Raw genomic sequence first — 27308 nt, 5'->3', positions numbered from 1 at the left:
CTGCAGCCTGGATAATGGATCCATTTTAAATAAATATAAATATTTCTGTTTTCTAGATCACACACTGCAATACAAGCAAAACTTACAATGTATAGGATATTTAAATAAATATTTTGAAAGGTTTATTAGGCAATACAGTTTTTTCCTCTAGTATATATTCTGTCTCAGTGGTTCAGTAGTTTGTTCTTTCATATGGAAATCGAGGAGATAGGTGATCAAGAAGCTGGTATAGCTTTTTCCTTGGAAGTTCACACAGAATAAATCACATTTCTGTATTATGATTCTAGTCTTAATTTCTAATGATAAATAGTATTGTTTCTTTGACTTTCAACATTAGATCAAAATAATTAAGATAATTATGCACTTAAACATTTCTTTTAGTATTGCTAAAATTAAAAACGATTTTGATGCTTGTTCTTGAATCAGGTCCTCTTTGTCACCATTAATACTGATGAAGAAGATCATGAAAGAATTATGGAATTCTTTGGTCTCAAGAAAGAAGAAGCTCCAACAATGAGGCTAATCAAACTAGAAGATGAAATGACAAAATTCAAACCTGAAACTACAGAACTTTCTGAAGATAATATTCATATATTTGTTCAGGGAGTATTGGATGGTACAATAAAGGTAGTTATTTTTACTAGTTTAATTAATTTTTTTATTAGTAAATGGATGTATAAATGTAAATACAAAAGTACATAATTTTAGAATGTCAGTTGTAGGGATAATTTAGAATAGAATCATCCCAAGATTAAGTACAATCATTTTTAAACAAATTGGATGGAACTAGGTTAAAAAAAACCCCATTTTCTGAACCACCTTAGGTTCTAGTAAAATAAGTACAGGCAACCCCCATATAACACTGTACTTCTACAACATGGTTTCACTCTAACAAGATTGATAAATTATGGCAATCCTTATGTAACATGGCACTTATATAACACGGTTTACTTCTATAACAACACTAACAATGTCCCTCCCTAACTATAACACGGTTAGAGAATTACGGCAAACCTTGCATAACATGGTATTTTTGAGCTTTTGTGCAGGTAAACGTAATTTTTCAAAATTCCATTCCTTTTTTTTGTGAATCCCCACTGTTGACTCGCTAGTGGCTATGCAAAAAAAAAAAAAAAAAAAAATCCCTGTATTTTGTTTTTTGGGAAATCCCAGTGTTAAGTTCTGTGCTATCGAACTTGTGCTTGTTTGAGACCATAAAAATGACTTCAAAGCTTGCAGTTCATGACTTTTAACGTTTTTGTAAGGTTATTTTGGGTATTTGATCGTTTATAAATTTTTTTGGGTATGTATTACTAAACTTCGTTCTTAAGAACCATATTGGAATAATTTCTTTGTTGTGAATTAAATTCCCAGCCATAAATTATGGCTAAGGAAAGTAAAAAAGCACCGCTCAAAAGACATTTTTCAATTGTCGACCACACAACATTTTTCATTTTGGATTGTATTGGAATCATAGCTTTATTGCTTAAAGAAATAAAGCTGTCAGCATTAAATGTGTTGGAAAAATGTATGGCCAGCGTCAGTTTATTCAGAAAATGTGGTCGAACCAGCAGAAAACAGAATCGGTGCGATAGTAGAACTTGGTAAGTTGGTAAGAGAGAGAGGAAGGTTTTGATTATATGACTACTGAAGACATTCGAGAATTACAAAGATCTATCAAGCAAAAGCAAACAAACCTAGATTACTGATTTTTTAAAGAGAGTGGAAGATACGTGAAATCATAGATGCTGCAGAAGAAAGTTCAGAAGGTGAAGATATTCTGCACAACAGCGAAAACGTTTTCATTTCATTGTGCTTAGCAGGGATGAAGAGGAAGAAAATTAAATGAATTCACATTATCTGATATACATGTGTCACAGTTTATATGATGTTTGTTCAGTTATTACTATTTTTAATAAAAATTAAGTTTCCGACAGTTGTAAAAAAAAGTGGTGTATTTTTGTTAGCTTTAGTAACATAACCCCCCCCCCCCTCCTTTTTCTGCTGCTTTTTAGTCCCATATAACATGGTTTTGCATTACATGAGATTTTATAGGAACCTAACTAACATGTTATATGGGAGTTACCTGTACATTAAAAAAAATTTGGTAAATAAATTTGATGAATTTGTATTGCTCAAAACATGAAAAGCAGATATTGTTGGGATATCAGAGACGTGGTGTCACACAGATATAAGGAATGCAGAACTGGAATTTGGGGAGTACAATGTGTACAGGAAGGATAGACAGGATAGGAAGGGAGGAGAGGTTATGCTATTAGTTAAGAAATACAAAATCCAACAAAGTGAAGCCAGTCGACATCGCTGTGCAGTGTCAAGTCAGTTTGGTGTTACATAAGCATTTGGAGATCAAAATTGAGAAGAGGAGTGTGTTATAGGCCTAATGACTCTGATGAGTATAATAAGAAACTGTACAGGGAAATAGAGTGGGCCAGTAAATCAGAGTCTTATAATGGGGGATTTTAATTTACCAGATTGACTGGAATTTGTAGGTTGGTCATTCGCACACTAGCAAGGCTTTTGTGGATTTATTGGATGATTGTTTTCTATGTTAGCATGTTCAGGAGGCAAATAGAGGGAGTAATACTCTTTATCTGATTATCAGTAGTGATTCTTCATGCATTAAGAATCTGCAGATAAAGGAACCACTAGGTGGCAGTGATCAGTGTGCTGAAGTGGGATTTACTCAAAGAGGTAACTACCATCAGGGGTAAAGGGAAGGGTTTTTGCTTTCGTAAAGGTGGCTACGGTGTTCTGAGACTGTACAGGTGACCCCCGCTTAACGCTGATAATTCGTTCCGTAAAAACAGAGCGCTAAGTGAATCCGTGCTAAGCGAGCGCCGCATTCCCATAAAGTAACATATGTATTTGTGAGTTGCGGTCGGTGCCATAGGATATTTCCTAATCAATAATAAACGTTAGTGAAAAGGTGCACAAATGTCGGTCAAAATATTTAATATTCAAATATTTGTACATATAAAATATTCTGCATTGCATACGTATATAATTATATGGTAACTATTTACGTATCAAAATTAAACTTACAATTCCAATTAAAATCATGAATTTAATTGATCAAATTTGATCAAAATTGATTTAATTTAATTGATGAATTTAATCATGAAACATGTGTCAGTTTTGGCTTGAACTTTGGCCCTCTTCCAAATAAACTAAAAGGGATATTAATTTTAAATCCCCAGCAGCATTACCATCCAACAATAAAGTCAACCAATCCTTTGCCGCTTTGAAACTTGGCATGCTTTTTTCTTCTTTCAATATGAAACTTCTTTTAGGCATTTGTTTCCACAAAAGTCCTGCTTCATCTATTTTAAAAACTTATTGAGAAGTATAACACATAATACCCCTCTTCAATAATTTTAACAAGTTCTTTTTTGAAAGTTTCGGCTCCTTCTGCACTTGCGGCTTCTCCCTGGATTTTAAATCCATTCAACCAGCCCTTGCTAGTTTTAAATGTTTCCACATTTTTTTTTTTTTTTTGGCGAGTTTTCTTCAGATCATCATATTGGCTAATCTCTCCCTTTTTTTTTTAATAATATTTAACTTAACTGAATTCTGCATTAGATTTTATCTTCAATAAAATTAATTAGTCTTTCTATTTCAATCCTAATAGCTGGCCTGTTGCTTGCAGTGAAATAGCTATCTTTCCCGCTGCTAAAATTAATTCTTTATTTTTTTTTATAATTGTTCATACTGTTAAACTTGCAAGTCTTAAATTATGGCACACATCCGCTTGTCTTTAACTGGAATCGATTCGCTTCAAAACGTCTAATTTAATTTTCAAATTCAGTCTTTTTCTTACATTTATAGTCTTCATACTGTGCTCAGACGTTGTTGCTTTTTCATTCTTATCGGCCATTATTAACTCTTCGAAAATGTAACTGCGTTGTTTGCATTAATTATGATACAATGTTCAAGTAAACTGTCCGTTTCGCACGATGTCTAATACGGTACTGAGTGATGACTAGACTTCGGATAAATGCATTTAACGCAAATATTACAAGCAATACACTTGATCATTGTTTAAAATGTTGATATCGGAACTACGTAACAAGTCACTGTACTGCAATTAAATTAGCGAGAAAATTTCACTGGGCGTGGGAAAATTTCTCAAGTCGGCGTGGGAAACGTTTTAATGCTGTTTTGCTATTCATTTTCAAGCTATCGACTCCATCAAATGAAACGATTTCGTTAAATATGCCAAAAATGCAATCTGTAAAAGAGCGTTATAGTTAGACACAGGTTATAATATAAGAACAGCGTTATAGTGAATCAGCGTAAAGCGAACCGCGTTATAACGGGGGGGGGGGGCTGTATTTAAATTTTATACGGTGTGACCAACTCATGATATTGCCAACAGCAAATTCAAAATAGGAAGCATTCAAAGAATTAACCTAGGAAGCTACTAGGCTTTGCATACAAACTAAGAAATATTGTTCATTCAGGGTTAAGACCTGACGATAGCATCAGGGTTGCTGATGCTATCGAGGCAGTGTTAGGTGAGTCGGAAAACTGCTAGTTTGGGGGGATACAAAGACTAATAGTTTAACAGTAACCGCAGGCAGAGGTGAAGGTGATTCTTGCACAACTTCTATTAGAATAAGAAGCGACCCGGAGCGAGGGGTGTTGGGGGTTTCAGGGACGGATGGCAGTCAGCATGGAATAGTTGGGTATATGGGATGTGTTAGGGTAACAAGGAATAGGCATAGGAGCATGTATGCTTGCATGTATACCAATGCTAGAAGTATAGTAAATAAATTTGATGAATTTGAAGTGTTGGTCAAGACATCAAAGGCGGATATTGTTGGGATAGCAGAGACGTGGTGTCACAAAGATATAAGGAATGCAGAACTGGAATTTGGGGAGTACAATGTGTACAAAAAGGATAGACAGGACAGAAAGGGAGGGGGGTGTTATGCTGTTAATTAAGAAAAACATAAAATCAAAGGAAGTGCACCCAGTTAATATAGATGAACAGTGCTCTGTTGAGTCAGTTTGGTGTGAGATAAGCACTGCGAAAGGAAAAATAAGAGTAGGAGTGTGTTATAGGCCTAATGACTTGAATGAGTACAATGAACAATTGTACAGAGAAATAGAGTGGGCCAGTAAATCTGAATGTCTTATAATGGGGGATTTTAACTTCCTAGATATTGACTGGAACTTGTGGGTTGGTCACTCACACACTAGTCAGACTTTTGTGGATTTATTGGATGATTGTTTTCTGCAGCAGCATGTTCGAGAGGCAACCAGAGAAAGTAACACTCTTGATCTGGTTATCAGCAGTGATCATTCGTGTATTAAGAATTTGCAGATAAAGGAACCACTAGGTGGCAGTGATCACAGTGTGCTGAAGTGGGATTTACTCAAAGAGGTAACTACCGTCAGGGGTAAAGGAAAGGGTTTTTGCTTCCGTAAAGGGGAGTACAGTGGTCTCAGACAGTTTTTAAATTCTGTACAGTGGGATCAACTGACGATGTTACAAACAGTAAATTCTAAGTGGGAAGCATTCAAAGAATTAATCGTGGAAGCTACTAGACTTTATATACCGATTAAGAAATATCGTTCAAGGTTTAGGCCTAAATGGTTATCAAATGAACTAATGAGACTCGTGACAGAGAAGAAAAATGCATGGGATGCATATAAATTATCAGGTGACGCAGAAGCCTGTGGCAGATATAAGCTAGTCTGTAATCAGGTCACAAAGGAGGTTCGGCAGGCGAAGGCGGATTACAAGAAATCTTTGGCAAAAGATGCTAAGAAAAACAGCAAGGATTTCTTTACTTATATAAACTCTAAAAGGAAGGGGATGAATATGATTGGTCCACTTGACATCGATGGTTCAACTGTTGATGATCCTGCTCAGATAGCAAACAAACTGAATGAGTATTTTGCATCTACATTCACACGTGAGGAATTATTACAATTTGAAAATGGAAGAAGGTTATCAAATTGTAGCAGTGTGCTTAATGATTTTGTAATAACTGAGAGCAAAGTGGAGGAGAAATTGTTGAAGTTAAACACAAGAAAGGCACCTGGGGTGGATGGGATCTATCCAGTTATTTTAAAGGAGCGGCAAAGCAACTAAGCAAACCCTTAGCCATAATTATGAGAGCATCCTTGGACTCAGGGGAGGTTCCCACGGACTGGAGATGTGCAAATGTGTCCCCAATTCACAAAGGTGGATCGAAGGGTGACACGAGTAATTACAGACCAGTTAGTTTAACTTCTGTTCCGGGTAAAATAATGGAGTCGCTGGTTAAAGATGCATTGCAGGATCATCTAGACAAGACTGCATCAATAAATCAAACACAGCCTGGGTTTGTTAAGGGAAAGTCTTGTCTGACAAATTTGATTGGTTATTATGATGTGGTCACAAAGGAACTGGATGCAAAAAATAATTTTGATATCATATACTTGGATTTCAGGAAATCTTTTGACACTGTTGCGCATGGAAGATTACTGTACAAATTGGAGCAGAATGGTATTAAGGGTAAGTTGCTACAATGGATAAAAGGATGGTTAAGTGGGAGAAGACAGAGGGTGGTAATCAATGGGTGCTGCTCTTCGTGGACTAATGTTATTAGTGGAGTCCCACAGGGTTCGGTGTTGGGTCCACTGTTGTTTTGTGTATTTATCAATGATATTGATGAAGGTATCAATCTTAATGTCGAAGTTTGCAGATGACACAAAGGTTGGCAGGGTTGTTAATGACAGTAATGGCAGTGTGCTACTGCAACAGGATCTAGATAATTTGGGCAGATGGTCTAAGAAGTGGCAACTGAAGTTCAACCTTGACAAATGCAAAGTACTGCATATGGGTAGAAGTAACCCCAGAGAAACGTACCAACTGTGTGGTACTACACTTAAGGTGGTAGAAAATGAAAAAGACCTGGGAGTAATTGTGCAGTCAGATATGAAGTTTTCTGAGCAGTGCAGACAGGCTGCTAGGGCGGGTCATGGGGTTTTGTCAATGATATATAGGAATTTTGCTTGCAGGGAAAAGGAGGTGATTGTCCCTCTGTATAAGGCAATGGTCAGGCCACGCCTTGAGTACTGCGTACAGGTCTGGAGGCCTCGTTTTAGGAAGGATGTAGATTTGCTTGAGCGTGTACAGAGAAGAGCAACACGATTGGTGAGGGGAATGAAGGGATTCTCTTACCAAGAGAGGCTAAGTTCTGCAAATTGCAGTGGCTGGAGACTAGGCACCTGCGCGGTGATCTGATTGAGGTCTATAAGGCCTTGAATGGGTTGTGCACGCTGAATTCTGATGGGATCCTTCCACTTGTTCAGATTACCAACCTACGGGGACATAAGTTCAAATTAAGAAAGGACAGATGTAGAATAGATGTGCGGAAATTTGCCTTTAGCCAGCGGGTGGTTAATTGCTGGAACAAACTTCCATCTGTCGTTGTGGAAGTTGATAGGTTAAATAAATTTAAGGAGGAACTGGACAGGCATTTGGAGGGAATGGTGTGATTTTTTTTTTTTTTTTTTTTTTTGGCTGATGCTGCATAAGCTCCTACACTTGCTTTCTTGCATCATGTGCCACTACTACTACTACTACCTAAATGGATGTGAGATGAACTAATGAAACATATCGTAGAGAAGAAAAAATGCATGGGATACATAGAAATTAATGGGCGACATGAAAGCCTATGATAGATATAAGCTGGTCTGTAACCAAGTCACAAAGGAGATTAGGCAGGTTATGAGAAATCTTTGGCAAAAGATGCAAAGAAAAACAACAAAGAGTTCTTTACCTATGTAAACTATAGAAGGAAATGGATGAATCAGATTGGTCCACTGGATATTGATGGTTCAACTGATTTATGATCCTGCTCAGGTGGCTAACAAACTAAATGAGTATTTTGCATCTACATTTACATATCAGGAGTTATTCAGGGAAGGGAATGAAAGAGGTAAGTTAAACTCTGGCAGTGAGCTAGATGATTTTGTAATAACTGAGAGGAAAGTGGAGTTAAACTTGTTGAAGACAAACATAAAAAAGGCACCCGGGGTGGATGGGATCTATCCAGTTATATTAAAGGAGGCAGCAAAGGAAGTAAGCAAACCCTTAGCCATAATTAATAGAGCTTCTTTGGACTCGGGGAGGTACCCATGGGCTGTAGATGTGAAAATGTGACTACAATTCACAAAGGAGGATCAAAGGCCGACACAAGTAATTATAGACCTATTAGTTTAACTTCTGCTCCAGGAAAATTAATGGAGGAACTGGTTAAAGGAGCACTGCAGGATCATCTAGACAAGACTTCAGTTATAAAAACTCGGACACAGCATGGTTTTGTTAAGGTAAAGTCTTGCCTGACCAATTTGATTGGATACTATGATGTGGTCACAAAGGAACTGGATGCAGGGAATAACTTTAATATCATATACTTGGATCTTAGAAAGGCTTTTGATACTGTTGCACATGGAAGAATGCTGCACAAATTGGAGCAGTGTGGCATTGGAGGCAAATTGTTGCTATAGATAAAGGGATGGTTGAGTGGAAGAAGACAGAGTGGTAATCAATGGACACTGCTCTTCATGGACTAATGTTATTAGTGTAGTCCCTCAGGGTTCAGTGTTAGGTCCACTGTTGTTTTTTGTATTTATAAATGATATTGATGATGGTGTATCAAGCTTAATGTCCAAGTTTGCAGATGATACGAAGTTTCGCAGGGTTGTTAACATTAGCATTAGTAGAGGCATTTGATGCAAGAAATCAAGCTTATGCAGCATCAGCCAAAAAAAAAAAAAAAAATTAAATAAATAAATAAAAAATAACCACTTCCACTTCTCCCCTCTGTTCGTTCGAAATACCTGTCCAGCTGAGCCTTAAACTTATTTAGGCTATCAACTTCCACGACAAGGGATGGAAGTCTATTCCAGCAACCAACCACCCGCTGGCTAAAGGCAAATTTCCTCGCGTCTATCCTACATCTGTCTTTCCTCAATTTGAATTTATGCCCTCTCAGGTGATTATTCTGAGCAAGAGGAAGAATCCCATCAGCATTGAGCATGCTCAAACCATTCAAGGCTTTATACACCTCTATCAGATCACCTCGCCGGTGCCTAGTCTCCAGACACTGTAATTTGCAAAACGTAAGCCTTTCTTCGTAAGAGCACCCCTTTGTTCCATTCACTAATCTTGTTGCCCTTCTCTGTACTCGTTCCAACATCTCTACATCCTTCTTGAAATGAGCCCTCCAGACCTGTATACAGTACTCTAGGTGCGGTCTGACCATTGCCTTAAGGGAATAATCACCCCCTTATCCCTGCTAGAAAAATTCCTATATATATCATCGACAATACACCATGAGCTACTCTTGCTGCCCGTCTGCACTGCTCAGAAAACTTCATATCTGCCTGCACAACCACCCTCAGGTCCCTTTCATTCTCTACCACTGTTAGTGTAGTACCACAGAGTTGATACGTTACTCTGGGGTTGCTGTTTCCCATATGTAGTACTTTAGATTTGTCAATGTTAAACTTCATTTGCCACCTCTCAGCCCATCTGCTCAACCTTTCCAGATCCTGTTGCAGTAGCATAGTGTCAGTAGTGTCCTTGACAACCCTGCCAACCTTTGTATCGTCTGCAAACTTGGACATTAAGCTTGATATACCATCATCAATATCATTTATAAATACAGAAAACAATAATGGACCCAATACTGAACCCTGAGGGACTCCACTAATAACATTAGTCCACGATGAGCAGTGTCCATTGATTACCACTCTCTGTCTTCTCCCCTTCAGCCACCCCTTTATCCACAGCAGCAATTTGCCTCCTATGCCACACTGCTCCAATTTGTGCAGCAGTCTTCCATGTGCAACAGTATCAAAAGCCTTTCTAAGATCCAAGTATATAATATCAAAGTTATTCCCTGCATAGAGTTCTTTTGTGACTGCATCATAGTATCTAATCAAATTGGTCAGGCAAGACTTCCCCTTAACAAAACCATGCTGTGTCCGAGCTATAACTGAAGTCTTGTCTAGATGATCCTGCAGTGCTTCTTTAACCAGTGCCTCCATTAATTTTCCAGGAACAGAAGCTCTCATAATTATGGCTAAGGGTTTGCTTACTTCCTTTGCTGCTTCCTTTAATATAACTGGATATAACTTCCTTTAATATGACTGCTCCACAATCATCAAGCAAGTAGTGCATTTTAATAGGCTGTGATTCAGAGGGCAACTGCTCCCCTCAGTTCTCCCCTGAGCCACAACACTCCCATTAGCTTGAGCCTTTTGCTTTGCTGGTCAGAGTCATGATTTCGATTTAATTTCAATAAAATTTCAATTTCAGTACAAAATTAAAACCCTAAACTTATTTCTCAACACAGTTATAACGCTATATTTATGTTTCAGTATCGAGTGTTATCTAAGAAATCCCTTTATACAAAGGGTACTAGGAAAGTTTTGCAATACAGCTTTGTTTATTTAATTTTTTCAAAGTAATTTCCTCTACGTTCAATACACCTCTCCATCCTCCGAAACCAATCTTTAAACCAGTTCTGCCAAGTTTCACTAGGGAGTAAAGCACACCCGTTGTCCCAAGCCCGTAGAAGGTCCTCATCACTGGAAAACCGCCTCCCTTTAGCTTCATTTTCACATGCGGGAACAGTGCAAAGTCGCAGGGAGCAAGGTCTGGACTGTAGGGAGGGTGCTCGAGAAGTTTCAGTCCTGTCGTGGTCAAATATTCGGTGCAGGCTTTGGCGCGGTGAGCTGGAGCACTATCGTGATGGAGGTACCAGATGTCCATTCTTGACTTTGGCCGCAGGTTCTTCATAGATCCAATGACTTTAGGCAGGCATTGTTCAGTATACCACTTAGCTGTGACTGTCTTCTGCGTGTCCAAAACGACACGTTCCACAATTCCACTCGATTTGAAAAATACAGCTATCATTTTCTTCTTTACAGATCGGGATTTTCTGACAATTACGGGTGTGTCGTCATCATCAAAGACCCAAACTTTGTTTTGAGCCTTGGTCGGCAGATCGTAATAGTACAGCCAAGTCTCGTCACCTGTCACGATGTTGTTCACATACCGAGATTGTCCCTTATCAAACTTTTTTAACATCTCCTGGCACCAAGTCACACGTCGTGTCATCTGCTCTTCAGTCAGTTGATGCGGCACCCAGAGAGAACAAAGTTTCTTCACGTGCAAATGATCTTGCAGAATCGAACAAATTGCTGGTGCATTTAGGCCCAACGTATCCTCTATCTGTTGGTAGGTCACTCGCCTGTTTTCGTCAAGCATTTTCTTCACAGCAGTAACGTTTTCTTCCGTAACTGACGTTCGTGGCCTTCCCGGCCTCTCAGAATCCTCCAGAGTGAAATTTTCCCCTTTGGAATTCTCTATACCACCTGAATATCATTGTACGATGTGGACAATCATCATCTAGTGCAAGAGTCATTTCTTCTAAGCACTGGTCTAGGTTTAAACCACGCACGAAATTATACCGCAAAACTGTCCTTATCTCATTTCGTGACCACGATGCCATCGCAAGCACTTTACACTCTCACTACTAATGAATAACTGAGCCCATCGACTTGGCGCGGCGGCTACTATGCACGTATGAACATGTCTCAACATGCAGCAACAAACAGCTTCCTGTGATTCATTGTTGCTTCATATTGCAAAACTTTCCTAGTACCCTTTGTATAACTTCCGTATCAAGTTAAGTATTAATTATTTTTTTTTACTAATTATTTATGTTACGTAACCCAAGTCGTTATATGTATAGTTAAAAGTACAATTTAATTGACAATGAAGTTCAACAATATTAATTATCTGATTAATTGACAATATTATGTACTATACTATACTATATTAAGCTTATGCTATCTATTTCGAGATATTTTGTATCGCGTTACAATGGCGGCAATTACGAACGGTAAACACGTGGATTTGATGCCCTTTCCGATACAAGTAATACCTACAAAATCTCTATTTAAGTTACTTCAATCTAAGTATCGTAAATAAGAATATAAAACTACTCTAGAAAATAAGTTAATATGCCAATTTAAGCTAATAAAACAGAAAATAAATCAGAAAACTTCTCTGTTCCAAGAGCGGCAAAAATGTACATCCGCACAGGATACACTCATTCTCGTCTCTTAAAGACACTACTGACGCCATGCTGCTGCAATAGGATATGGAAAGGTTGAACAGATGGGCTGAGAGGTAGCCAATGAAGTTTAACATTGACAAATATAAAGTACTAGATATGGGAAGCAGTAACTCTAGAGTAATGTATCAACTCTGTGGTACTAACTGACAGTGGTAGAGAACGATAAGGACCTGGGGGTAATTGTGCAGGCAAATATGAAGTTTTCTGAGCAGTGCAGACAGTCTGCAAGATTAGCTTATGGTATCTTGTCAATGATATACAGGAATTTTTCTAGCAGGGATAAGGAGGTGATTATCCCCTTGTATAAGGCATGGTTAGTCCACACTTTGAGTATTGTATACAGGTCTGGAAGCCTCATTTTAAGAAGGATGTAGAATTGTTGGAACGAGTGCAGAGAAGGGCAAAAAAATTAGTGAATAGAACATAAGCCTTTCTTCGTAAGAGAAACCCTAAGTTTTGCAAATTACAGTGTCCGGAGACTAGGCATCTGCGAGGTGATCTGATTGAGGTGTATAAAGCCTTGAATTGTTTGCGCATGCTCAATTCTGATGGAATTCTTTCTCTTGCTCAGAATAATCACCTGAGAGGGCATAAATTCAAATTGAGGAAAGACAGATGTAGAATAGATGTGCGGAAGTTTGCCTTTCGCCAGCGGTAGTTGGTTGGTGGAATAGACTTCCATCCTTTGTTGTGGAAGTTGATAGCCTAAATAAATTTTAGGCTGAACTGGACAGGTATTTGGAATGAATGGAGGGGTGAAATGGGAGCGTGTTTTTTTTTTCTTTTGGCTGATCCTGCATAAGCTTGCTTTCTTGCGTCATATGCCTCTACTAATGCTAATTAAAAAGAAAGTTAACTTTAACTAACAATAAAACTTTTAATAAGCACATTTTATTTTACTCAGAGTAAAAATCAGATTCTTCATCAAGCTATTTTAACGAGCGACATAATTTAATTAATGACTAAAGAGTAATTATTTAATTAAAACTGTTTATTTGGGCAAATATACCATGCAAGTTTTTTTTTTTTTTTTTTCTTATTTGAAGATAGAATTAATTCATCATGAATTCTGTGAAGAATTAATTCTTCACAGAATTAATCCATTTTTAAGAAGCCTTCTGAAAATTCTTTAAAGTTTCAATAGCCTTAGTGTTGGATAGTGATTTTGGACAGCACTAACTTGCATTCTCAATTCAGTTGGCTCTGGTCACCCTCCCAAAATGGCAAGTGGCAAAATCACTATACTGTGATGGTATAGTGGTTTTGTAACTTCTCCTTCATTTGGAAGAGTCAAAATTCAAATGACCTTGGAGAATGGAAGAGTTCTTAACCCTGTGGTGTTGGCACTAGACTTGTGAGATCCCTCCCAAATATAAATGAGCATTTATTATCTGTTGGCCAAAGATAAAAATCTGTACCTTCCTAAATATGAAATTTCACTTGATATGGTTGCTGATCCCCCCCCCCCCCGTTTCCTCAGAATTATAGTGTGAAAAGACCAGAAGTATAGGAGGGTGCACACTACAACAGCATTTCTGTTTTTTAACTCCTAGTAGCATTAGTCTGAGAAGTGCTGACACTACAGGGCTTAGAATTGTGTTTATTCATAGCAAATTATCAACCTCATAATTCTAAGAAACTATTCATTCTAAAAAGTAAAGTAATTTTTGTTTCCCGACTAATTATATATAGAACTCTTTCACATGATGTATAAGTGTCATGATGTGCAGTTTTACATGAGATATTTTCAAATGAATCTTTATATTTGAATAATAAATAGAGAAGAGTGGTCTTGGGATAAAGAGTTAGCAAGATGTAAACCCCTGCTATTCATGGTTTCGCGTATTCGCATTCGCTGATTTAATATAAAATGAAACCTAAAAAAATGTGAAAGCGCCATGAACATTTTCCGCCATAAAAAAACGTGGGCGTGGCTAAAATTATCTTTCCCGGTTAAAACAGCGCTCAGTGGGTGGGGGGAGAGGGGTGATGGAAGGTTTCGTTGTTTGCTTTTAATTCATATGCTTATAAACTGAATAAATTTATCAATTTATAAATTGATATTCTTACATAATGATAAATCTACCTTTTTGCAGTGTAAAACAGACTTTTTTGAGTGTGTTAATGGAAGAAAGCGACTTTATTGTGGACAAGTTCTTTCTAACCCATACAAAAATATGGCTACGAATAACAAGGGAAATGTGAAAAGATCAAGGAAGGTGATAACATTAGCGAATAAAATTGAGTTATTAGATAAAATTTCTAATGGTGAAAGTGTCTCCTCAGTGGGAAAACATTATAAAATCAGTGAGTCAACGGTACGATCAATCAAGAAATCGGAAGAAGAAATCCGCCGTAGTGTCTGTGAAAACGTGCTAAATGCTTCAATAATTTGCTCTGTAACTCGTGATGTTAAATTAGAAAAAATGGAAAAGGCTTAAAATCTGTGGATAGAAGACCGAACTCAAAATAAAATTCTGTTAAGTTCACTCATCATCCGTGAAAAGGCAAAACTCCTTTATCAACACTTTAGCGAAACTGGTGATAACACTGGCGGGATAAGTTTTTTAGCTAGCAAAGGCACTGGTTTGAAAGATTTGTTTGAAATTTCTAATAAATATTACATTTAATATTAAATTGTTTCTTATTTTCAATTCGATGCCATCTGCTTGCATTTCACTATGTGCTGTCTATGTACATAGTCATATTATTAAGGTACATATAATACATACATAGACAAAATTTTAGACTAGATTTTCTTATATATTTCATACTTTGGAACGGAACTCCTTTATTGCTATGGGAGCCATAACTCAGTATTCGTGACATTTCTCAGGAATGTAACCACGTGCGAATAGCGGGGGTTTGCTGTATTCAAATTTTGCACACCTTACTATTTACTAAATTTTAAATAAATTTTGAAAAAATTTGATAATGGAAGTGAATAATAGTATCTATTACTTGTAAATTTAAAACTATTTGTACATATAAGAAATATGCTTATTTTAAATTTTCATTGATTAATAACTATTCCAACCAAAATTTAAAACATGGCTATCTGTTATTTAGTGGTTTATCAATATCTCTCTCTCTCTCTCTCTCTCTCTCTCTCTCTCTCTCTCTCTCTCTCTCTCATATAGGAGAAGGATATCAGAAATATTGAAGGCCGAGAGAAAGAATATGAATGTCCTACATGATATAATGAATTAAATAAATTTATACACTAAATTGGAAAGCCAATTAGAGAGAAGGGTACTGTAAAGCAAAAGTGATTAGTTAAATATATGAAGTAATAGCAAGCATCAGATATGAGTGAGATAATTTGGTTAAATGCTTAAAAAGGTTGGAGAAAACTACCACATTTTAAATCTGATGCAAGCTAAAAATAAATATTGGTACATAATTAGGTATTTTTTCAGGGGACTACAACTGATTATGTATCAAAAACTGCATTTCTATACTAATGTGTGAAAGAAAAAAAAAAGGAAATTTAAACTAAGTGAGAGTAAATAGGAAGTGTAAAGCAGCAGAACTTCCACAAAAATAAATAAAGGAGTCCCAATGCAGTGTTTGTTGTAAAGTATAAGTAATTAAAGTAAAATAGTAATACAATTAAAATAAGTATTTACAGTGTAACTTAGGTGTAATAATAGGTGGCTACAAGTGAGAGTTAGAAAATGGCACAATTTAGAAAAATTTGGGTGAATTTGTACAAATAAGTATAAGAACATTTGTATAGAAAAATGAGGCTCAGACTGTACAATAACCCTCATATACCACACTTTGATCTTAGAACTTCAGGATAATTTAATTATAACCCCAATAGATAAAGCTTCCAATAACTTTGCTATTTTCTGCAAGCAATTTTACTTCACTAAACTTAAAACTGAAATAGAAAATAGCTCCACATTTACGCCTTGTAGTCTTAATCCTACTTCCACTATAACTAAAAAAAAAACTTAGCCTTGCACAAAAAACTATATGCTAAATTACACAACTCCACTGTTCCCTTTCTGTATACAATAGCCAAATTTTGTAAACAACGCATTGGTTTTAAATTCATTACCAGTGCCAAAAACAGCAGCTGTTATCTCCCAAGTAAGCCATTTTTTAAATTGTTTAATAGCATTTTCAATAAACAATCTACATGGATTATAAGCAATAACCAAGCTATCATTAACACTTTTAGATCTGATATCACTATATCTAGCAGAGAAATCTATGATTTCACAAACTTTTTACTTCAGTACCCCACAACTTGTTTATATTTGTGCTTAAATAGCTTTATCACAAATATAAAAACAAATTAAATATCAGTGAAGATTTATGGTACAATTATATTAATCTTTGTACACTTCATTTTATTTTTGATGGCAAACATACGTACAAACAGACTATTGGAGTACCCATGCATTCACAAAATTCCAGTTTAGTTCGAAATTTATTCTTACATTACTATGAAGCAACCGAAATCATAACTTTTTAGCATTTCACTATGTAGATGACATCCTTGTTTTAAACATAAATTTTGAACCCATAGCTAAAGCAATATATTGAACTTATATTGAATAAAGAGAACACAGATAATCATTTTGCCAATTTCCTTGACCTTAATATTACCCTCAGCAATACTTCTTATCTGCATAGTATAAATTTATTTGATAAAAGAAGTAAATTTAACTTTAATATTATTTACCTCACCAATTCGAATGCCAATATTTCTATTAAAATACATAAAAATATTATCTGTACAGGCAGTTCTCACTTTGAGTTCCTGGGTTTAAGAGTTTTTTTTTTTTTTTTTTTTTTTTTTTTTTTTCAAGTATCAACAGAATTTAAAATATGAACATTAATTGCAATAAATAAATGCTAAAAATTCATAAATTTTTATTCAATTCATAAATTCAAACCATGCGTGTAACTATACAATACAATACTGTGTGTATGTTTATTTGTGTACGGGCAGAGATAAGGAGGGAGTTCAAACTCTTAAAGAATTTTGGAAAAAATTCATTCCATATTTTAGATGCAATCAAAATAATAAATGAGCCTGAGCCTGGGACAAAATTACAGTGAAGAACACGAAGGGTGTTTGGAATAAACTCTGTCGTCATTTTATTGATAATTTTGAAGGATTTCAGGAACCAGCAGAGATCGTACAAAATGAAACAGAAGCTGTCGTTAATATTGCTAATCAATTGCAGCTAGAGGTTTCAACAACTGATATCACTGATCTGCTTCAAACACACAGTGGAGAGCTCACAAATGAAGATTTCCTTGAAATGGCAAAATGTGAAGAAGCTTTAACAGCTGAAACTCCTGTTCGTTCCTTCACTCTAAAGGGGGTTGACAACACATAGAAAAACTCTTTTTGACACACAGAAAGAAAAAATAGTTGAGATTTTTGAGTCACAAGATTCAAATTTCGAGCGCACTAGAAAAGTTTTTACAAATTTAAAAAATTGCTTATGCATACTATCGTGAAATTTGTAAAGAAAAGAGAGATTGTCTTGGAAACAAATGACTCTTGAAGAATTTCTGAAGAAGACTATGACGACTCGTTTTGCTTCCAACAAACCAATGAGTAAACATTCCTTAACATTTGTATGACATAAATAATTTCTTTATTATTATAATTTGCTTGATTTTAAAAGCTATGTTTTGATTTCTTTGGAATCAAAGTAAATCATTGTTTAAGCATAAACTGTTGTTTTGTTGACCTTTATTTAACATTATTATGGTTAAATTTCATTGTTGAAAATGTAACCCCTGTTTTTAATATATGTCTATTGGAAATAAATTCCCACTTGACGAGTTTTCGCTTTACATGCACATGTAAGGAATGAATTATCTCGTAAAGTCGGGAACTACCTGTATTCAAATTATCAGACTCGCTAAGATATGCAGTAACCATATATATTATTTACTGGTTCCTTATTCCTAGTAACCAACCAATTAATTATAAACAATATCCCTGTTTATTTTATCAACTACAATTTTAATATTGTTGCTCAATTTATCAAACATAAATTTGGATATAATTTACTTCTTCCAGGTCAGCTGAAATGTTCTAATGTGTATTTGTATAGAGGTAATATTGTATGGTGGTATTTCCACTACTTGGAGAGTAATAACTTCACATGACTTCCTATGGAATGATCTCTCTGCTTTACTCACTAAGTTTCTCACTATTTTTACAAACCTTCACCTTATATTTCTTTATTTATTTATAATAAGAAATCACTTATAATTATATTTACTGTCATTCTGACATGTTTTACTGATAATTCATGTTATGCGTTCAGGTACTACTGCAAATATAGATTGGTTAGTTACATTTTGTCTATTTAACTAAACTTCTCACCTTGAATTTTCAAGGACTCATATATTAAATTCTACTGCATGCTTCTCTGAAGGATTTATTTTTACCTTATTCATCCTACATAGTATTTTATATCTTGGATCTACCAATATTTTTACTGATTTGAATATCCAGGGGGCTCACATCTGGTGAGAATTGGGCTTGGCACACCCAGGGTCCTGATCTGGATATCATCATTCTTCTCTTTCTTGGTGATTCCCTTCTCTCTCTCTCTCTCTCTCCCTCTCTCTCTGCAACTAGGGATTTTTTTTGACTGTTGCAGCATAAGCCTCAGGCTTCCTTGCACCATGTAGCTAATAATAATAATAGCTTCTAATGGTCTCCAGCACATCACTATGGGTCATATACTATCCCTCCCTTTTGATAGCTCTTGTGCCAATAGCTCTCAAGCAGCGACAACAACCCTTTTGATATAAGTTAGATCTTTTGAGCATTAGCATTAGTAGAGGCATATGAATCAAGAAAGCAAGCTTATGAAGCATCAGCCAAAAAAAAAAAAAAAACCGCTCCCATTTCACCCTTCCATTCGTTCCAAATGCCTGTCCAACTCAGCCTTAAATTTATTTAGGCTATCAACTTCACAAAAAAGGATGAAAGTCTGTTCCACCAACCAACTACCCGCTGGCTAAAGGCAAACTTCCGCACATCTATCCTACATCTGTCTTTCCTCAGTTTGAATTTATGCCGTCTCAGGTGATTATTCTGAGGAAGAGGAGGAATCCCATCAGCATTGAGCATGCTCAAACCATTCAAGGCTTTATCCACCTCAATTAGATCACCTTGCAGGTGCCTAGTCTCCATACACTGTAATTTTTTTTTTTTTTATGAAAACCCCAAACACGAAAGGTATCAAAACCTATAGTATTTAGTACTGTGCATGGGTTGAAGGAGAAGTATGGGGGGAGGGGGGTGCCGGAAACTTTGCTCTAGAGACTAAACATGGGTTTCACCACTCAAGCCTCCAATAAGCAAAGTAGTGGTATTTCACCGGTTGATGAAAGTCATCTACCACCTACATATTGGTGAGTAACTTCTACCGGGGGCTATTGCTCATAATTCTCTGTCATAGGTGGTTGCTCAATATCTTATCTTAATTGTCAACATCAGAATCTTCAGTGGATTTCTCCTTTTCGAGACTCACACTTTCGCCACTTTCATACCCATGCATGAAATGCTTCTTGCAAGACAATTTTCGAAAAGACTGCGAGTGCTTCAGTTGTGCTCTGCGAGCATTGTTGTGTCGATTGGATTTAAGTCTGATGATCCATCTGGCCATGGCAGTCATTGAATATCTTCAGTTTATATAAATTTCACCACCAGTTCAGCTCAGTGGCAATATCGTGCATGAAAAGAAAATCTGGACCAACTGCATCCCTAAAAAGTCGCATATAGGAGTCAATGATTTGTTCTTGTTACCTATGCGCAGTTACAGTACCCCTTTCAAAAATATGAAGAGGGATGCACTATTCCACACCACACGAGAACACCGTCTCCATTGTAAGTGTCCCTTTCTCTGATGTTGGAGGAATGGTACCGCATTCCTTATTGTCTCCAGTTGAAATGATACCCCATTTGTTAGGGCCCCAAGTCACTTGTTCATGGCTCCAATTTCAACGAGCCTGCAGTGGTTTGGGGTTAATGGGATATAAACCACAGATTCCTTGCGTAGAGTTCAATTGAATTGAGCCTTCTTAACAGTCCAGTTGGAAATGTTTTCACCTGTCGCTGCAACAACCTCAAGCGACAGTTGATGGCAGGACATTGTATTTGCTCTGTTCACCATCTCTTCTCCTTTTCCTCACCATACCATACATCGTCTTTTTATTAGCGTCAATATCTTGTCATAGTTTCACGCCATTCTTCCAACCAGTCTTCTCTCCTCATTAACTATCCCCTTGGCCTCTTCAGTCTGCGCGGTTAGCACAGTGGTATCATCACTATTCTCCCCACACCGGGTGGAAAAGGCCCAGGTTCGAATCCCGTCAACGACGAGAGGAACTTTAATGAGCTTTTTTCACTCTGTGGCTGAGTTAATCGGCCTCGGGTGTAGATAGCAAAGTCTTTTCCCCAGGAAAAAAGTGGGGTTTTTCGTCCAGCAAACAGACAAATCGACCATAGAACACATGCAATTAACAGACATTAGACACAGCACTGCAGATGAATTCAATTATTATTTAGGTGGCCTAAATATAATAGTTAGTTGGCCTCTCTCTTCACAGTTTCATCTCTCTCTCTCTCTCTCTCTCTCTCTCTCTCTCTCTCTCTCTCTCTCTCTCTCTCTCTCTCTCTCTCTATTCTCATCATTTCTGTTCTGGAAGTAGGTCCAGAATGCATTATTCTTGATTTTCACAGCCTCTTTCACCCTATTGTTCCACCATGGGGTTTCTTTCCATATCCTACTATTGCTTATCCTTCTGCAAACTGCTGTGTCAGTCCTACTATAGTCTTTAAATGCTTTCCATGCTGTTCCCCACTGTCTTAGGTACAACCTTCCTTGCAAAACTTAAGCCTTTCTTTGTTCCATTCACCTATGTTCCCTATGGAACATATTCCCTATGTTCCATTCACTAATTTTGTTGCCCTTCTCTGTACTCGTTCCAACAGTTCTACATCCTTCTTAAAATGAGGCCTCCAGACCTGTATACAGTACTCAAGGTGTGGACTGACCATTGCCTTATACAAGAGGATAATCACCTCCTTATCCCTGCTAGAAAACTTCGTGTAAATCATTGACAAGACACCATGAGCTACTCTTGCAGACCGTCTGCACTGCTCAGAAAACTTCATATCTGCCTGCACATTTACCTCCAGGTCCTTTTCGTTCTCAACCACCATCAGTGTAGTACCACAGAGTTGATACGTTACTCTGGAGTTACTGCTTCCCATATGTACTACTTTAAATTTGTCAATGTTAAACTTCATTTGCCACCTCTCAGCCCATCGGCTCAACTTTTCTAGATCCTGTTGCAGAGCATACTGTCATTAGTGTCCTTAACAACCCTTCGAACCTTCGTATCATCTGCAAACTTGGACATTAAGCTTGATACACCATCATCAATATCATTTATAAACACAGAAAACAACAGTAGACCTAACACTGAACCCTGAGGGACTCCACTAATAACATTAGTCCATGAAGAGCAGTGTCCATTGATTACCACTCTCTGTCTTCTCCCACTCAACTATCCCTTTATCCATAGCAACAATTTGCCTCCAATGCCACACTGCTCCAATTTGCGCAGCATTCTTCCATGTGCAACAGTATCAAAAGCCTTTCTAAGATCCAAGTATATGATATCAAAGTTATTCCCTGCATCCAGTTCCTTTGTGACCACATCATAGTATCCAATCAAATTGGTCAGGCAAGACTTTCCCTTAACAAAACCATGCTGTGTCCGAGCTATAACTGAAGTCTTGTCTAGATGATCCTGCAGTGCTCCTTTAACCAGTTCCTCCATTAATTTTCCTGGAGCAGAAGTTAAACTAACAGGTCTATAATTACTTGTGTCGGCCTTTGATCCTCCTTTGTGAATTGCAGTCACATTTGCACATCTCCAGCCCATGGGTACCTCCCCGAGTCCAAAGAAGCTCTATTAATTATGGCTAAGGCTTATTTCCTTTGCTGCCTCCTTTAATATAACTGGATAGATCCCATCCACCCCGGGTGCCTTTTTTATGTTTGTCTTCAACAATTTCTACTCCACTTTCCTCTCAGTTATTACAAAATCATCTAGCTCACTGCCAGAGTTTAACTTACCTCTTTCATTCCCTTCCCTGAATAACTCCTCATATGTGAATGTAGATGCAAAATACTCATTTAGTTTGTTAGCCACCTGAGCAGGATCATAAATCAGTTGAACCATCAATATCCAGTGGACCAATCTGATTCATCCATTTCCTTCTAGAGTTTACATAGGTAAAGAACTCTTTGTTGTTTTTCTTTGCATCTTTTGCGAAAGCTTTCTCATAATCTGCCTTTGCCTGCCTCATCTCCTTTGTGACTTGGTTACAGACCAGCTTATATCTATCATAGGCTTCCGTGTCACCCATTTTCACCTAAGGATTTCATGGGGATCATGACATGTTATCATCTTATATTTCTACTGTTATTGTCTTCCATCACAATTGGATCTTTTTATTTTTAACAACGGGAATTGTCTACACCAACTGTTCTAGCCAATTTTGTAAACAGTTCTATATTGGATTTCAAAAGAAATTTTATATACTGTAGTAAGGCTTTCCTTATACAGTCTCCAAAGCTTCTGATCCATAATTACTTTACCATTTTGATTTCAGTCAATTAATCTTGATCTGCTTTCACCCTACATTCTCTTATTTTAAATGCTGGAACCTTTAACGTCTATTTTATTACCTACTAGACTTGTCATTCCCATACTCAATTACTGAAATATGTATTATTATTTCATCTTTGGACTTTTCTATTCTAATTTTCCCAATATTTTTTCAGCTGTTTCATCTACAGAATTTAGTCGTGGAAAGTATATCTTTCAGCTATCTATTTGCACTATACTTTCGTGTCACTATAATTATGCTGTATGTTGTTTTCTCCTTTCCTGCATTTCACTTTTGTAACTTTACAAAGATACAATACCAAAACTGACTACAGAGGTCACTAATTCTATCCTCTTTTTATAGCTTTCTTTTAAGTCCGCATTGCACTATATATTATTGCTAGTTCCAGTTATTCTTTCTAATGTGTTACCACTTTGCTGTCAGTTATACGGATCAAACCAACTACAATTTTATATCTCAACTGGATATTTTCCCACTGTTCATTCCCGCCTTAACAATTTACTATGCATTACTTGGAAATTCCAGGTATCTATTTTGTGCTCTCTATGTGCAAGTATCTGCTTTGTACTTTTTTCAGTTTATATGTTTTCAGCTCTTATATTTTTGGCTCCTCTTGAGCATTTGGTATTAGCCTCTCCTTCTTAGCTCTCTTAGCCAAGACTCTTTCTAAAAGTTTAGGACTTTCGATTCTAGCTCGCCCGAGTATCTTATATTCTTTTCTCTGCTTTTTATCTTTCTACTTTCTAATCTTCCTTTTTTTCTTGTTCGTAAAGCTATTAGTGTAATACGAGGGCGATACGAACATTCCTACTTTCCTTTACCACTCGCTATCTTCACCTTTCTATCTGCACTTTCATCCCTTCCATTACCTCGCTTCATTCCCTTGCCTTATACCATTTGCTTGTATTATTATTTTTTCTAATTTTTCTAAATCGCACCATTTTCTAACTCTCACTTGTAGCCACCTATTATTACATCTAGGTCACACTGTAAGCACTTATTTTAATTATTACTCTTTTTTTTCCTTTAATTACTTATTTTATGACAAACACCGCATTGGCACTACTTTATCTTTTTTTTTTTTTTGTGGAAGTTCTGCTGCTATGCCCTCCTACTCTCACTTATTTTTAAATTTCCTTTCCTTTCACACATTAGTATTGAAATGCAGTTTTTAATACATGATCAGTTTTCATCCCCTGAAGAAATATGTGATTATGTATCAATATTTATTTTTAGCTTGCATCAGATTTTACATTTTGTAAATTTTGTAATTTTTTTCCCCTCTTTTTTAGACCTTTAACCAAATTATCCCACCCATATCTGATGTTTGCTATTACTTCATATTTTTTCGTGCCTCCGTAGCCAGGTGGGCAGGAGCGGCAGTGCGTAGCACACGCTTCTTGATTAGACTGGGGTTTGAGCCCATGACCACCAAATACGGAGGATGCGGAGAGGTCAGGGAATACCACCACATATCCCTGGAGCAATGTGGCCTTAGTTTCTAATGCTCCTAAAAACCAAATAACAACAACATCAGCTTCTCTCTAATTGGCTTTCCAATTCAGTGTCTAATTTTATTTAATTCATTATATCATGTAGGATATTCACATTTTTTTCTTTCTCCTTTAATAATTTTCTCTATATTGATACATGATCAGATATTTTCAATATATGATCATGTATTCACATTCACATTTTTCATATATCCATTCACATTTTTTCATGTATTGATATTCACATTTTTTCTCTCTTTCTCCTGCCTAACAATTTTCTCTGTTGTCAGCTGAAATAAATAGTGATAAATGATCAGATATTTTCAATATAAATATTGATCATATATTTTCAATATCAATATAAATTTTGATACATGATCAGATATCATATCAGCTTTAGATACATGATCAGATATCATATCAGCTTTAGATACATGATCAGATTCGTCAGGGGACTAACCATGACCATGTATCAGGAACGTTTCTATAGTAGTATTAGTAGTCCATAGTAGTGTTAGAAGAAAATAGTAGTATTAATATTGTCCATAGTAGTATTAGAAGAAAAGTGAAAGGCCAAAAAAGCAATGAAAATGGAATTAGCACTTTCTAATACAGTATGGACGAGGTAGTCCCAATACAGTGTAATTTTTTTAGGTAAAAATAAGTATCAAGTTGGGATAAAAGTGGTTAATATCAAATGTTTAATATAAATATGTAGAATTTAGTGTAGGATTTAATTTTGTATAGAGAGGAAATCAATGTATTTTAAAAATAGATTTAGAACAATAAAATGGTATAAGGGTGAGGTATTAAATTGAGCATGGGGAGGGGGAAAAGGAATATTTTAAATAAATAAAGACAAAAAATAGCAAAAGAAGTAAGATAGTAGGAACGTTCGTTTTACCCTCGAATTCAACCATCGGATTAGGGTTGAATTTGAAAGTGTCTGCAATTCTGCCCAGACACAATAGGAGGGAGTATATGATGAGAGCCTTGTCGATCAATTCGGCCCTGGAAAGATTGTGTGTAGAATTTTTTTCAGCCTGGCCTGTACTTGTTAACAGGAGAGACTGCCTCTACAGTCTCTCCTGTTAAAGGAAAACAACCTTTCTTTATTTAGTATATATATTAATTATTAACAAACTACTAACTTTTACAAGGGATGGAATACACTTAAATAGAAAGGGTGCAAGAATATTTGCTGATGCTATCGAGGCAGTGTTAGGTGTGTCGGAAAACTGCTAGCTTGGGGGATACAAGGACTAATAGATTAACAGTAGCCACTGGCAGAGGTGAAAGTGATTCTTGCACTGCTTCTATTAGAATGAGCAGCAGCCTGGAAAACAAGATGCATGGTATTTCACAGACTGCTGGGAGTCATTGCAGTACAAGTAAACATATGGGTTGTGTTAGGGTAGCTAAGAATAGGAACAGGTGCATGTACACCGACGCTAGGAGTTTGGTAAATAAATTTGATGAATTTGAGGTATTGCTCAGAAAATCAAAGGCAGATATTGTTGGGATATCAGAGACATGGTGTCACACAGGTGTAAGGAATGCAGAACTGGAATTGAGGAGTACAATGTGTACAGGAAGGATAAACAAGATAGGAAGGGAGGAGGGGTTATACTATTAGTTAAGAAATACATAAAATCCAAGGAAGTGAAGCCAGCCGACATCGGTGGACAGTGCAGTGTCGAGTCAGTTTGGTGTGACATAAGCATTGGGAGATCAAAATTGAGAGTAGGAGTGTGTTATAGGCCTAATGACTCTGAGTATAATAAGGAACTGTACAGGGAAATAGAGTGGGCCAGTAAATCAGTGAGTCTTATAATGGGGGATTTTAATTTCCCAGATATTGACTGGAATTTGTTGGTTGGTCACTTGCACACTAGCAAGGCTTTTGTGGATTTATTGGATGATTGTTTTCTACATCAGCATGTTTGGGAGGCAACTAGAGGGAGTAATACTCCTGATCTGATTATCAGTAGTGATCACAGTGTGCTGAAGTGGGATTTACTCAAAGAGGTAACTACCATCAGGGGTAAAGGGAAGGGATGCCATCATTTTGTCAATGATGGTGTCCTTCCTCAAATTCCGGGCCTCCACCTCTGATGTACGATCACCTATGGGAATGAAGTTTCACTTGTTAGTTATTGAATATGTTGACAACTTATATTAAAAACGTCATTTTTCTACTGATGTTTTATCTAGGTCAGGGTACAAACTTTTTGATATCCCCTCGTTAAATTCTTCAGTCATAATGGGAAAAAAATTATGAATGCAGCTATCAAAATGCAATCGACAAGGCAAACTGTTAAATAGATTGTGTTCATAGTGGTAAGAGTGAAAAACAAAGTGAATGCATTGATATTTTGGACTTTTACGTACAAATCGGTAAATACTAGCATTTGCTGGATTTCAGGCTGGATTACAGTGATATACTGCAGATTGATGTCGAACAGATGCTCTTCTGCATCTGTTTGACATTGTTCTACTTCTGCATGTGCCAATTCTTGGAACATGCAGAAGTGGATCATGCCAACTTATTAGCATTAGTAGAGGCATTTGATGCAAGAAAGCAAGCTTATGCAGCATCAGCCAAAAAAAAAAAAAAAAAAATCCACTTCACCCCTCTGTTCGTTCAAAATACCTGTCCAGCTGAGCCTTAAACGTATTTAGGCTATCAACCTCCACTACAAGGGATGGAAGTCTGTTCCACCAACCAACCACCCGCTGGCTAAAGGCAAATTTCCGCACGTCTGTCCTACATCTGTCTTTCCTCAATTTGAATTTATGCCCTCTCAGGTGATTTTTCTGAGCTAGAGGAAGAATCCCATCAGCATTGAGCATGCTCAAACCATTCAAGGCTTTATACACCTCTATCAGATCACCTCGCTGGTGCCTAGTCTCCAGACACTGTAATCTGCAAAACTTAAGCCTTTCTTC

The 27308-nt window shown here is 36.8% G+C and overlaps 1 protein-coding gene across 1 annotated transcript in view; it reads left to right on the top strand.

Annotated features, from left to right (window-relative positions):
- LOC150083164 (protein disulfide-isomerase-like) overlaps positions 1-27308 on the top strand; it is a 544047-nt gene that overhangs the window by 275843 nt on the left and 240896 nt on the right. The window contains exon 6 of the mRNA XM_090377883.1: positions 427-627. Coding sequence (XP_090234009.1) covers positions 427-627 — 201 coding nt within the window. The remainder of the gene's footprint in view (positions 1-426; positions 628-27308) is intronic.

The sequence above is a fragment of the Mastigoproctus giganteus genome, chromosome 7 (assembly GCF_048544385.1).
Source record: "Mastigoproctus giganteus isolate SK-2022 chromosome 7, ASM4854438v1, whole genome shotgun sequence".
NCBI classification, from domain to species: Eukaryota; Metazoa; Arthropoda; class Arachnida; order Uropygi; family Thelyphonidae; genus Mastigoproctus; species Mastigoproctus giganteus.
Note: the sequence above shows the minus strand (reverse complement) of the source record. Positions and strands in the feature narration are given on the sequence as shown.